Source organism: Ascaphus truei, chromosome 2 (genome assembly GCF_040206685.1).
Source record: "Ascaphus truei isolate aAscTru1 chromosome 2, aAscTru1.hap1, whole genome shotgun sequence".
Taxonomy (NCBI): domain Eukaryota; kingdom Metazoa; phylum Chordata; class Amphibia; order Anura; family Ascaphidae; genus Ascaphus; species Ascaphus truei.
This window is the reverse complement of record NC_134484.1, coordinates 23,786,224-23,801,351: the sequence shown is the minus strand read 5'-3', so window position 1 is coordinate 23,801,351 and position 15,128 is coordinate 23,786,224. Positions and strand designations below refer to the sequence as shown.

At 46.1% G+C, this 15,128-nt stretch overlaps 1 protein-coding gene across 2 annotated transcripts in view; it reads right to left on the bottom strand.

The window, feature by feature from the left end:
- FAM135B (family with sequence similarity 135 member B) overlaps positions 1–15,128 on the bottom strand; it is a 240,963-nt gene that overhangs the window by 150,953 nt on the left and 74,882 nt on the right. Inside the window, exon 2 of one of the 2 annotated variants that reach the window (XM_075581801.1) lies at positions 3,862–3,957. The exons of the other annotated variant lie outside the window; for it this stretch is intronic. Coding sequence (XP_075437916.1) covers positions 3,862–3,938 — 77 coding nt within the window. The 5' untranslated portion in view covers positions 3,939–3,957. The remainder of the gene's footprint in view (positions 1–3,861; positions 3,958–15,128) is intronic. 2 annotated transcript variants of the gene reach the window in all.

Below are 15,128 nucleotides of genomic sequence, written 5' to 3'. Positions count from 1 at the left end.
CCCCTCAATATGACACACTCTCCCCCTCCCCTCAATATGACACTCTTTCCTTCTCCCCTCAATATGACACTCTCTCCCCCCCCTGCAACTCACATCACACCCTCCCCCTGCAACTCACATCACTCCCCCCCGCCTGCACCTCACATGTCAGCAGCCCCCCCTCACATGTCAGCAGCCCACACCCCCTCACATGTCAGCAGCCCCCCTCACATGTCAGCAGCGCCCCCCCTCACATGTCAGCAGTGCCACCCCCACTCACATGTCAGCAGCACACCCCCCCTCACATGTCAGCAGCCCACCCCCCCTCACATGTCAGCAGCCCACCACCCCTCACATCAGCAGCCCACCCCCCTCATATGTCAGCAGCCCACCCCCCTCACATGTCAGCAGCCCACCCCCCTCACATCAGCAGCCCACACCCCCTCACATGTCAGCAGCCCAACCCCCCCTCACATGTAAGCAGTCCACCCCCCCTGACATGTCAGCAGCCCACCCCTCCTCCCATGTCACCAGCCCACCCCCCCTGACATGTCAGCAGCCCACCCCCCTCACATGTCAGCAGCCCACCCCCCCTCACATGTCAGCAGCCCACCCCCCCTCACATGTCAGCAGCCCACCCCCCCTCACATGTCAGCAGCCCACCCCCCCCTCACATATCAGCAGCCCACCCCCACTCACATGTCAGTAGCCCACCCCCCCCTCACATGTCAGCAGCCCACCCCCCCTCACATGTCAGCAGCCCACCTCCCCACCAGCCTGTTTTTCACACCCACCCCCCACCAGCCCGTTTTTTACACCCACCCCCCACCAGCCCGTTTTTCACACCCACCCCCCACCAGACCGTTTTACACAAACTGACCACCAACCCGCCCCCCGGCATCCTGCTATTGAAAAAAAAATACTCACGGCTGCCGCATCCTCCTCATGCTGCTGCTGCCCCCGCGCACGGCAAATTCCGGGTGCGGGGAGGGAGGAGGGGGGGGGGATGAATCGGCGCCATTTTTTTAAACTTTTTTTTTAAACTTTTTTTTTTATTATTATTTATTTATTTAATTAATTAACTGGCGACAGGCCGGAGTCATCGCGGGCCGCACAGAGAGGTCAGGCAGGCCGCATGCGGCCCGCGGGCCGTATGTTGTGCAGGCCTGCTTTACACTCTTCTGCCCCTGTAGTTTGGAGAAATCGGGCACTGCAAAAGGATGAGGCTGATGAGGTTGAAAAAATAATGAATTTATTGTGACTTGGCATTCTCCTTATCACATTTCGGCATACTCCACCATCAAGACTTTCTTATTATTTCAGTCCCATCAAATTATTTTGTCCTTATTCATTGTTCCACTGCCACTTCACCTCCGTGGAGCACACTTTAGGGAGCCTCTCTCCCCATCTCCACAAACTCTTCTGCCCCTCCTTACATCTCAGCCCTAATTTCTCGTTATGCACCATCCCGATTCTTGCGTTCTTCTCAAGGATGTCTTCTTTCTACCCCCTTTGTATCTAAAGCTCTCTCCCACCTTAAACCTTTCTCACTTTCTGCCCCGCACCTCTGGAATGCCCTTCTCCTCAATACCCGACTAGCACCCTCTCTATCCACCTTTAAGACCCACCTTAATACACATTTGCTTAAAGAAGCATATGAATAGCACTGGATAATCCTGGACACAAGATACATAAAGCTTGGCCCCTGCAAAGGCATTTACTAGAATTCCCTCCTATTGTCTCTATATGTTCCCCTACCTACCAATTAGATTGTAAGCTCCTCGGAGCAGGGACTCCTCTTCCTTAATGTTACTTTTATGTCTGAAGCACTTATTCCCATGACCTGTTCTTTATATTATTTGTTATTTATATGATATGTATTACTACCGTGAAGCGCTATTTACATTTATGGCGCTATATAAATAAAGATATACAATGCAATACAAGGCCTGATGACAATACCTTCTCTGACTCACTGCACTGCAATGAGTGGGGAAAACCCAAATATTTGCAAATACTCTGCTCACAGTCCTTTTGCACGCAGCACGTGCGCCACCCAGACTCGGCGGGAACTGCCATTTTAGCTTCTTTGCACCGCGCGGTGCACTATCACATATACTGTAGCAGCCGCAATCTTAAGTGAATCCATGATTTTCCCTGTAGTGCAACCCTCACTGTTTGGAAGGGGACTCACTCTCCTGTGAACACTGCACTCCATTTCAGCCTCCAACCAGTGATAATTCAGCATACCCCAGAATAGGCAAAACTCTTTCTCTGTACACTGCACACGATGACAGTCCAGTACAAGTGCTCTACGGGGATAGACTGGCTACCGGCTAGAAGTGCTTTTGGGGTTCTTCTCCCCCGCAGCACGGGCGTCCCTCCTATTGGTTGCCAGTACCACAGACCCTCTCCAGAAGTTGCTGACCCACGTTACCCAGTATACTTCCTTTAGGCATCCTACGATCACTCGCCTCAGGGTACTAGAACAGCTATAGCCCTGTTGCCAGCTCTGGTCACCTCTTTCAGGCCAGTCTTAAGTCGTGCTTTGCGAGGTTCAGGGGCCTCCTGACTACACCTAGACTCCCTCTTCCTTCAACACAATGCTCTGAAAGCATACATCTTACTCTTTCTCAGGGAGCAACCCGAGTTATCTCACACAGTTAACCCATTAGGGATGTTAACCTCTTTCACTAACTAGTATTCCCCAACTACATATAAATCTTCTAACATGAATAATACTTTGACAAACGTATAGAAAAGGTTTGAACATTTGTTTTGACTTTCAAAAAGCATTGGCACTGAAGAGGTTAACAGATGGGGGGAGGTCTGATTTATTAGGACAGTCTTTCAAAATAAATATTGTTTCCATTAGAAAAGTGGTATATAAGAGGGGATATGATTACTATTTACATGACACAAGGGCACCCTTTGAGATTAGAGGTAAAGAGATTTCACCAGCAGCAGTAGCAGCATCAGTGGAAATCGTTCTTTACAGTACGTGCAAAGTAACAAATGTGTAATTTACTACCCATGGGGACTGTGATGGCAGATGCAGTAGATATTTATATGAACAAAGTTAGACATTTCATTAGAAAGGAAAGGTATTCAGGGATACTGTATCCCAAATATGTTAATGATAGGAACAATGCTGAACCGAGGTAAATCAAATTTCCATTTCTGAAGTCAGGGAGGAATTGACTTTTCCACTTCTGAGATATAATTTGCAAATGTTTCCCTGTATTTTTTGTTTGTTTTTTTGAGGAGTTTAAATCTGCTGATGTTAGTGTCCACAGCCTTCTATCAAAATCATTGGAAATAAATGGATTAAGAACAACTCCAAAGGACCTTTTTATTGACTATCAATTCTTCCAGTTTCTTCCAACGGGCTAATAAAATGATGTAAAACGTCTCTAGAATGTGTGTCACAATCGCATCCATTTGCAGAAATCTGTCTTTGAACAGAGATGAAGGAATTTCTACACAAGAAGAACGTTTTAACAACGAACACTTTCTGTTCAACAGTATGAGACATGGTGAATAGCAGTGATGTTTCCAGTGATGCCAACATTTGAGAATATTATTTGCCAAACGTAGAAAATGTTCAGTACGTTTTTCATGTCTGTAGGTCCAATGAATAAAAAGATACATTGTAACCAAAGATTAACACGTTTTAAAAATCATCCTGCATATGCTAAAATAGCTTTGACCCTTTTGGAAGTGCTAGACCTTATGCTGTTATTTATTTGGAAAGAACTCAAATGATTCTACTCTTTTTCCATGTTCACAAGGATCAATTATTATATGATCCCATATAAAGAAATATAATATGTATGGCAGTAAGAACAAACAAGGAAAACATGTTTGGAGCTTAGCACTTACCCTCTCTGGAACAGGTCCACATTATGGAATTTATGAAGCTCCACTGAAAACTCTACTGTTCCTTGTACTTCAGACATGATATTTTCAGCTCATCACCTAAGTAAGCACAATTAGAAACACAAACATTATACATATGTATTAATTATATACTGTATATACATGAAGTATATATATATATATATATATATATATATATATATATATATATATATATATATATATATATATATATATACATGAAGTATATACATATACAGCATATATATAAAACAATAATCACTGTTTTCAATTTGATAATGTAATTAATTGATCTGTCAAAAAATATACACACACACACACACACACACACACAAGCCATACTGTTTCTTATTGAATTAGTATATGCTTTCTTATAATGGAAAGTACAGATGTAGCATCATTTACTTTCGGTGAGAGCACCGTGATGTGTGGCATTTTGTTGTCTGAACCTCGTCTACAACCGAGCCGCATCGAGCCTCACGCACCTCGTCTGGAACTCGGCAACGGTCAGCTAGAATAATTATTTGTGCCATTATTTATGTTGTTGTAGTTCGTGCATGGCCGGCAGGTGACACACGGAATATCTTCACCTATGTTACTCTGAATCCTACAGTAAAGTGCAGTAGAAAGTCTGCAGGTGTTTGAATACAAGATACAATATACACATCTCTCTGTCTAATCACCGTTTACATCTCTACTGCAGCAGTTTCACACATTATTAAACACTATGCATTAACCTAATCGGTATAATAACATTTGTACTGTACTGTACATGGTATGGGACATGGCGCTTTCTCCATGCCACACTAGACCGGCTTGCAGGTATGCCTATATGATTTATTGTGCCATTCAAGTTAGGACAGATAAGAGTGCAACAGTATATCTTTGTACCCATTCTATGAAAAAACACCAAATCAAAAAGTCTGGAAGAATTCTATTCGACACAACTTAAGCATTAATGATTGCTTTATTAGAACACCACACCCCAGCAAGAGGGGCGACAGCTGGGCGCTGCACGATAATGGATGGGTATGTTTAATGATGGCAACTTTCAATGGAGAAAGATTGAATAATTGACAGTCCCAAACCGATCTGCCCCCACCGTACACGTTCCACACAATATAATTCATGCCTTTATTCTTCTTGATTATTTAAGTAATAATCCCCTAAGAACAGGGCATTACTGGCCAATAATGCCCTGGCTGGAAGAGTTGAAGGCCCGAGGCGAAGCCGAGGGACTTTAAGGCTAAGTCCCCGCTGGCGCTGAGCGTGCTCATGCTTGGAGAGCGCTCCAAGCATGAGCGCCGGGTGTCCTTCGATTACGCAAGTACGTGCGGGGGGGGGGGGGGGGGCAGGGGGTTGCGGCATTGCGGGCCAGCTGAGTGCGCGGGGAAGTATAGGTTTTTGTTTATGATCGCGGCTGAGCGTGTGTGCACGCGCACGAGCGCCGCGCGCATCGCGTGAGCGGGGACTTATGTAAGTCTCCGCCGCAATCACCACCCACTCAGCCCGATCAGCACTAGCGGGGACTTAGCCTAACCCAGCCAGGGTATTATTGCCCAGTAATGCCCTGTTCTGAGGGGATTATTACTATTATAGGCTAAATGTAGGCTTATTTTTAATTTTTCATAAAAAAGGTAACTTTTTGTAGTCATATTGATTTTTATCAGCATGATTGTCTACATTCTTATGCTTTTACTGCAAGTTTATTAAAAGGAAATTGTACATACACACAGCCCCCTCTATACACACACACACTCTGCAACCCCCCTCTATACACACAAACACACTCTGCAGTCCCCCCTACACACTCTTCAGCACCCCTCCTCTACACCCACAAAACACACTGCAGCCCTCCTCCACCCTCTACACTCTACACACACAACACACAGCAGTCCCCCTTTACACCCACAAAACACACTGCAGACACACACACCAACAGACTGCTTCCCCCTTTACATCCATAAAACACACACTAGCAGCCCCCCTCTACACCCACTGTAGCCCCCATGTAAACCCACACACTGCACACACACACACACACACACACACACACACACAAAACACTCTGCACCCCTCCTCCACCCACAAAACACACACTGCAGCCCCCATTCTGCACCTACAAAAAATACACTGCAAAGACACACACAAATCAACAAAACAGACTTTGTCACCTCTACATTCACAAAACACACACCAGCAGCCCCCCCCCCCTCTACACCCACTGCAGCCCCATGTAACCCCACACACTGCAGACACACACACCAACAAAACACTCTGCACCCCTCCTCCACCCACAAAACACACACTGAAGACACACACACTGCAGCCCCCCCCCCCTCTACACAAACAAAAAACACACACAGCAGACACACACCAAAAAGACTCTGCTGCCCCCTCTAAACCCACAAAACACACACCAACAGAAGACACACACACTAATAAAACACTGCTGGCCCCTTTTACACCCCCAAAACACACACAGACACACACCTTTCTCCTCACTCTCCTGTGCGGAGCTCTCTGCAGGCAGTGAGGGGTAGGAGTCGGTGCCTTGCTGGTGCCTTTTGTCCAATCACCTCCCTTGTCTAAAAGCAAATTTCACTCTTTGTGAATGAGAACTGAAAGCTGATTGGCTGAAAAATTTGACAAGGTGCCAAAAATTCCGGGCCATTACTGATTGGTAACAATTCCGGGCATTATCCAATTAGAGAGCAGGGATTTCAATAATGCCTGGAATTTACCAGCTTTAGCCTATATCAATATATATCATTCTAATTTTACTGTTGAGATTGTACACGAGCAAGCCAGAAGAAGATTGTACATACAGTATGGAAGAACATGGTATCATTGTTTTTTTCACAAAGTCTTTGTGCATTATCTCTAAACTGTCATTTACTGTGATCTAATTTGAAAAATGCATTTTGTAAAAATACTTTGTAGTCAGGTTTTCATGGGAATAAGTGGCGGTTACATTGAAATAAATAGGATATCAAATCATACAAAATTAACAGGAATAAGGGGCGGGTTACATTGCATTTAGATTAAAGACACTAGCACACGAGCACCACCTGTCATTATTGCGGAGTACTGCAACCAATGCTAAACGTATTTTTTTCTGGTTGAGAGTAATTCGCAAGTTAGCAACGAACAGCAGACAAAACATTGGAAAATCAGATATACTATGCGAGACCTCGTCAAAAGTAGATGACGCTACATCTGCTGTCATATTAAACATACATAAAATATGTACATCTCACTGTATTATGGCAGCTGCTCTCCTCGAGTTCTGATAAAAAACACTATCTTAACGTTTTATTACCAGTATGCAACATATCCCTTCCACAGGAATCACGTCCTCAATCACCACATCCTCAATTAACACCCATAAAATTGTGTAGTAGTTGGCAAGATCATCATAGGTGAACATTTATCCGTTCAATGCAAAATGACCTTACTTGTATTCTCAAAGGGAAAAAAAAAATCAGATGTTTATTTGGTTATAGAACTAGCCTGTCAGCACCCCCCTCACCTAGCTGCCAAGTGCGGGTGCCGCCGAGTCCAATGGCGGCTCCGCCCGGCGATCGCAGAGGTGAGGGCGGTCAGGTCCCGGCTCAGGGGAGTGGTGAGGAACCTACTAACTCCCCACAGGCTCCGATGGAGGTGACCATGAAAAAGGCCAGAATTAAGGTTCCTGATCTGAGTGAGAGCCCGTGCGCTCCAACCCAAATGGTCCCGGGACTGGGATCCAATGCTCCCGGGTTTCAAGACAGTGAGTGGACTGTCCCAGAAGTGTTGTGGACAGGTCCCAAGACAGCCGAGGTGGGAACTGACAGCGTCCCCGAGGACCTGTTGGCCACCGTGAAACACCGCAGTGGTAAGGTATCTACCCTTTACCCCCTGCAGGGTGAAACAGAGACATTGCCAATTGCTCGCTTCCCAGTGGAAGTCTCGCAAGTGTGCAGAGACAAAGACTGTGTGGAGTAGGATTCCAGGAAAGTGGCCTCCTTTAAGCCCAAAATGGAGCGCTCTGTCCGCCTACACTCCAAGAGGTTTTCCTGGGGGAGGCTCACGGATGCAAAAGTGAGGTACCCCCACATGATCAGTTAGGGGCACCCCACAAATGGTCTAAGCTAGTCTCGGGTATAGTATGTGAATTGCCATGTACCCTGTTGTGTAAAGTCGAAATGATAAGTTGTATTTTCTATGCACTGCATTTTGATTATATAAAAATTGTGCCGAGTGACGTCGTTCCCCAAGCGGGAGCGTTGGGTTTTTCACCAGGGGGAGGATGTTGCCAGGTCTCCCCAGCCTGTCAGCACCCCCTCACCTAGCTGCCGATCGCGGGTGCCGCCGAGTCCAATGGCGGCTCCGCCCGGCGATCGCAGAGGTGAGGGAGGTCAGGTCCCGGCTCGGGGTTGCCGGGGACGCGTGCGGCCGGTTGCCAAGGCCGCACGCGCGTCACAGGGATCCCGGTGCTCTCGGAGCCGGGCGGTGAGGGCGCCGCCATTGAATAGGGACTTGCGCATGCGCAGTGATAGCGCATGCATAGGTAGGGCCCCAGAGTCAAGGAGAAGTCGCACGAGGGCAGGAATAGGAAGGGAGAGGTTGAGGGAGCCCCCGAAAGCTTGCGCAGGTGCAGGACAGCCCATAGAAAGCCTGCGAAGCCCTAGCCTACCAGGGAAGGCTCTAGGTAGGGACTACGAGTCCCAGGAGCCTCTGCGCGCACCACGTGATGCCTGGGAGCCAATAGGGATTAGAAACTCCAGGCAGCCAAGTAGATACAATTTCGTGGGCTTGCAGCATGACAGTGAGTTGGAGCCAGGGAGCTGTGAGGGAAGGAAGGGTGTGGGGAGCAAGTGCAGCTCCTGCACCCAGATAGGTACCCACACCCCAGGTAGGCCCCAACTCCCCACCAGATTAGTGGGTAATTGATCAGGGACGGCACAAGCTAGGGACGCGGCCCTTAGTGTCAGCGTGCTGTCTTGTCAGGATCACGGCTGTTAGTGCCGTGAGGTCTGACAGGCCGGCACAGTGTTAGTGCAGTACGTTAGCTGCAGGTAGCGAATAGGTTGTAGCAAGTTACTGCAAGTGCTAGTAGTTAGTTAGACTTAGTACCAGAAAGCGCCAGGGACGGGATAGGCCATTAACCCCTTAGGTCCAGGTAGGTCCTCATTCCCCAGCTTGTGGTTCTACAGGGACAGGCCCTAGGTTAGGGACTGTGTCACGTAGTGCCAGTGATAGACAGGGACACAGCGGCTGCTGCGCTCCACGAGAGACGACTTGGGCTCAAGTCGGTACCCAGAGACCAGAGACTATCTCCAGGGTGGGATCGCCCCTGGGAGACCCCAAGCAAGGATTCACTGGACCGGATCAGACGGGATCCCAGAATGACTGATCCTTTGCGAAGCTGTTGCTGCTCCAAGTACCGGAGTGCTTGGCAGGTACTATAAATATACAAGTGCACCAACGGGCCCTTAGTATAATAGTGACTGCGCAGTCACCCATTGCCTCTCTCTTCCAGAGTGCGGGACATTGGGTGGGGATTCTATGGACACTGTGTGGGATCACCTGGTGTTGGGAAAGCGTCCTGCGCGACGCCGCAGTTAGTGTCTCCTCTAGAGAGGGACACCTGTTATTGTGGTAGTGATATCACATGTTTGCTTTGCACGTTAGTAAAAGGAATTGGTTATTATACATACAGCGTATGTGATTATTGTATTTGTCCTGCGAGGAACTACTCCCCCTCTGGTGGGAGCCATGGCAGGTGGAGGCGCTGCACCGAGTACGCGGTTACTCATAGTATCATATAATTGCCCCAGGTTCCCCGTGGCGGAAGCTCAGCCCTCCTGTGAGCCAACAGGTAAAGCACTACACGCAGGTAAAACTGTTTGTTCTCCGCACCCACACTATAATCTGCGATTGGGTGGGGGAATACCCGTTACAATTGCATGCAGTGACCTCAGCAACAAAAGTAGCATCTCACCTCCTCATTCAACATTAATTAATATAATACATGCTGGGTGATCCTGTATTATTTGCAGTTTAAAATGGAACATGCTGCTGCACTAATGTTTATATATAATGTGAACCAGCAAGAAAGTAGATTTTTCGTTCAGGAGTTATAGCACCGGCACTAACAACTTTTAGTGTACGGCACATGCCACGGAGGGGAAAGAATAGCTCTAAAGTACAACTCCACACAATCATCTCACACTTGACTTCATGTTGCTACCAAATGGTTAGTGCCAGATCCTCTCTGTAGTCAAATAATTACATTTTAATTAAAACTGTGAGTTCATGGTTTAGGTAAATTGTTCATTTCTGCAGCCTAGCTTGTGTCTAAAGTGTTTATTTTCAGTATTTTGCTTTTCATAGTTGACTGAACTAGAAACGTTTTGAGCGTGCATGCCGTGTTTGTTTGGAATCCTCTTTGTTTTTTGCCCCCATTAAACTCTCCACTAATACAAGCTGTATAAATTCCCTATTCAGAGAGACTCTGTGGCGATGACCTAGTTTGGATCTGAATACATAGGTCTGGGTGCATTACAAGTTGAAACATTTGAAAAATTGGCTTTATCGTGTTTAACATCAATTGTATTTGTAGAGTATTTCACAAAAGGCATAAAACCAGCAGTAGAGCAAAGGGCCCTGGGAAGAGTGATTAGGTTTTCAGAGGGATGTTTGCAATAGAGTTGCAAAGCAATGCCTTGTTATTCTCAGTGGTATGGAAAGGGAGGGTGGGGTTAGCCTTCCTGTGCTATGTATTGCAAACCCATCAAGTATTAAATGGTTCAAAATAATGTTCTGCCATAGGATAACATAATTACTTGTACAACATTACCCTGTGGTATTGTATTTGCATGTGGAGTTTTGGTGTTGTTTAGGAAATTGCAATAGTGACTATTGGGATTCTACTGCATTTCTGCCCAAAAGACAAATGCAAATGTGGTAATTAGTGCACAGTTATCAGGCATTTATAATTCTTAGTGAATATGGCATTAACTCAGCAATTTGAGCAGCCCGCTTTATCTTTTTTTTTTTTTTACATAGGATTGAAGCAGGGGATCTCTGGAGCTGAACCTCATTTATTTCAGTTCCAGGGACCCTATGTTTCCAGAGATACTTAACTCCGTAGGGGGTGCTGGTAGCTGCTCCGGCTCGCTAGCTGGAGTTCATGTAATGGCGGCATTTCAAAGCTCCGGCATAGTGCATGCCGATAGGAAGCCGTGACATCATCCGGTGCGGCTTCCTATTGGCCCACGTGATGCGGGAGTTTTAAACTTTGCCGAGATACCGTCACCCCCTACGGAGGTAAGTATCTCAGCAGGGGGTCCCCAGAGGTGAAGTGAATGTGATTCAGTTCCGGAGACCCCCTGCTTAAAACCTATACAAAAAAAAAAGAAAGAATTGCTCCTTCCCACTAGAAAAAAAAAATATCCCTTCATAAAGCAGTACTTAAAGCTGCTGTTCAGTCAATATCCTGTATGTGCGTTTTTTTTAATAATTCAGTTCTGTAGTAAGAAAAAAATACTTTTAGCATTTTCTGTTTTAAAAAAAACAACTTTGAAAGACCAAAGACCATTGAATTCTATTTTAACAACCATTTGCTAAGGCACAGCCCCTTTATGTCCTGTCACAAGACCTGGCACACCCCTTTGTCAGCCCTGCCCTCCCTCTAGCACATGTCAGTGCAGGAGTGCTCATGAATATTCATGAGCTTCCACTGAGTGACAGAAGCAGAAGAAAAACATATGCCATCTCTAAAGATCTTGCCAAATTTTGCCGATCAATACATGGAGAACGAATTGACTGGCAGCTATACAGTTCTTTAGGTAATTAGAGATTGCCCACATGAAACTATTGAAGTAAAAAAATGAATAAAAAAAAAAAAAAAGACTGAACTGCAGCTTTAAGTTATAATCCCCTCAGAACAGGGCATTACTGGCCAATAATGCCCTGGCTGGAAGAGTTGAAGGCCCGAGGCGAAGGGAGGGTAATAAGGGGTGCAACATTTTGGGGAAAGACCCCTTCCTCAGGCACTTCCCTTGACCCTGTCACCCCGACCACCAGAGCAGCACCCAGAAATTAAAACACAAATATAATCAATACAAAACGAAAGATCAAAAGGGCAAAGTCCAGAGTACACAGGAGTATACAAGTAGTATAGTTGAAGAATCAAACCGTCAGGTTTACTGCAAACTAGTGTCTCTCTCTCTCTCCTGTCAGAATGCGGGCTGCGCTTCAAGGGAAGTACCTCATGGTCCATACGGATCAGATTGACTGGCCTGAGGAAGGGGTCTTTCCCCGAAACGTTGCCCCCCTTATTACCCTCCCCCCATTACTTTTGTATACCGCCCCACTCTCCTAGTTTTTTGTCTACCCCACTCCCTGTCCCTGTGTGCGTTTACCCTTACCACCATGTTTGTAGGGTCCTTTATATACCCGCTTGTGTCATCATCACTCCAAGTATAGTTATATTATCTTGTGCTTACATTAAATTATTTACTCTTTTGGCATTTATCCAGTTTTGATCATTTTTTGCTCTTAGTCAGTGAGTGCTGGGACTCTAGTTAATTTTTCAAACAATCTAAGTTTCTAATCATATAATATGGGGGACTCTGGGCACACACAGCATGAGTAGGGAGACTTGAGCAGGCATGTGGATTATGCTACTGTGGGTCAGTTGTGCGAGTAGCTGCTAAACAAAAAGGGCATGTTTGTGGGGAGAAATGGGGTGAGAATGCCAGGGAAGGCATGGACAGTGGTAAGGAGAAGGATGAAGCAGGCTTGTGGAGGGGAGCACCAGGGTAGGCAAGATAAACTATGGTATATTAAATGTATCTACTTATTTTATTATGCGGGGAGAAATACATTAGCCCATATTAAAATTGTAACCAGATTTTCTCTGGTTCAAAGTATGAATTCCCCCTGTCCCTTGAGACGACAATTAGGCTATGTTTGCTAACTACAGTATTTGGTACAGGTTCATTAAGTTATATTTTCATGTTTCGCTTTTCTCACTAGAACAAAGTGACTACACATCTCACTTTGCTGTTACTGAGAAACAAAGAACTGACTTAATGTGTCATGGGACTTCACTGAGGTACTTTACTTGTTACCTTCTGCTCCTCTGAATGTACACCCTTTACCACAACTCTCTGTTGCCTATCCTTCAACCAATACCCTATCCATTCTATCCCCTTACAGTCCAATTCCAAGCATTGCAACTTGTTTATGAGTCGTCTATGTGGGACTGTGTCAAAGGCCTTACTAAAATCTAGGTAAACTGCACCTACTGCTGCACCATAATCTGTTATTACCTTAGACAAAAAAGATAGAGTTCCCAGCACTCAAATGAGAATTAAGATAATTCAAGGATAAGCCAAATTGTAATTTAATCAGTCAAAAGTACATCTACAACGCACACTAGGTAGATAATATGGAAGGTATCTACAATGTAATGCATGTCAAATGGAGATAGAAAATATGTGCATAAAAAAGGTCAAATCTATGAGTAAATGGGATGCAACATGAGGGAAGGAAGGGGAAAACTGGGTAAGGGGAAGGAGGGGAGGGAAAAACAAGGAAAATAGGGTAAATGGGGATTAAGGGGGGGCAATGTTTCATGGTGATGAGCCCCTTATTCAAGCCCGTTCCCAAAGACCTAAACGATCCAAGGTACTTTCCTGAACCCCTATTGTTAAAACCCTCCCTGTGAGGAAGTGTGTCAGTGTAGTAGTGTGCAGGTCTTAAGGGAACATACACAAAATAATGGTCATACCAGTACAGCACTGTGGATAAGTGTTCCGGTCTCCAGCTACACACCAGACACTTATCGTTGAGCTCCAGGGACACTGTCAGTTTGCAAGGGGCTTTCCACAGGACGTAACGTTTTTTCTATTTTGCATTTACTGATATCTCCTCAGATTATTGTGTCGTGGCATTCCACATAAGGAACCTTGTTCTTTAGTGGAGTATGGTCTGTTAAGATCAGGACATTGCCCCTGTAGTCCATTTTTGAAATTTTCCATTTCCAGGAACACTTCTCCACAGTGCTGTATTGGTTTGACCATTATTTTGTGTATGCTCCCTTGGGACCTGCACACTACTACACTGACACTCTACCTCATAGGGATGGTTTTTACCATAGGGGTTAAGTGAAATATCTTGGATCGCTTAGGTCTTTAGGAATGGGCTTGAAGTAGGGGCTCACCGTCTCAAAATCTTGCCCCTCTTTTCCCATTTTACCCTGTTTTCCTTGTATTTCCCTACCCTCCTTCCCATTTCCCCGTTTTCCCCTTCCTTCCCTCATGTTGCATCCCATGTACTCATAGATTTTACCTTTTTTGTGCACATATTTGATATCGCTGTTTGACACGCATTACATTGTAGATACCTTCCATATTATCTACCTAATGTGCATTGTAGATGTATTTTGACTGATTAAATTACAATTTGGCATACCCTTGTCAGGAATCCACTCCTGGCTTTTCTCTTGGCCTTGCAGGGGGCTGTTGTTCTCATTAATTCCCTCTTTGCAATCAACAGCAGCTGTACGGGCTATCACTGCAACCTAGCCTTGTACTCAGTCATTGGAGCAGTGCCCTCACACCCTCCTCCTGGGATTGGCCCGCTGGCCTTTAAATACTACAATCCCACAATCCCTCTCTGCTGAGCATAATCCTTCTTGGATGTTACCCGTGTTTTGCCACAAGCCTCCAGACTTGTTATCTCTCGTTACTAATCTCTGTTCATTATTTTTCCAGTTTGTTGTTCTCGTTCCGGTTTCCTCATAGCCTGCAGCTACTTCACTGAGGCCTGTGTTCCTGGTTCCTGGAGGCCTGTGTCGTCTGCCTGGACTTAGCAACCTGCTGCATACACCTCATGCTGATGTTGCAGTTTTGACCCTGTGGCCTGCTGCTCTTTCTCCCTTCGCAGGGGCCAGCTTAAATTCCCGCGCTGAAGCACCCCAGAGACCTGCTGTGTGCTATCTCCCTGGAGCCCGTAACCTGCTGCTTCTACCCTTAGCAGAGGTTGCTGTTTGGACTCTGTGGCCTGCTGCTCTTTCTCCCTTCGCAGAGGCCAGTTTGAACTCTTGCGCTGAAGCTCTGGTTTATCGGTGCTGCCTGGCGGTGTGTCCACTCCAGTCTGTCTTCCCTCTCCTAGACCGGCACGATGGGCCGTGGACACCACTCGCGCAAACCCCGTTCCCGACCTGCAGCGATTACGCTGAAGCAGGAGGACCT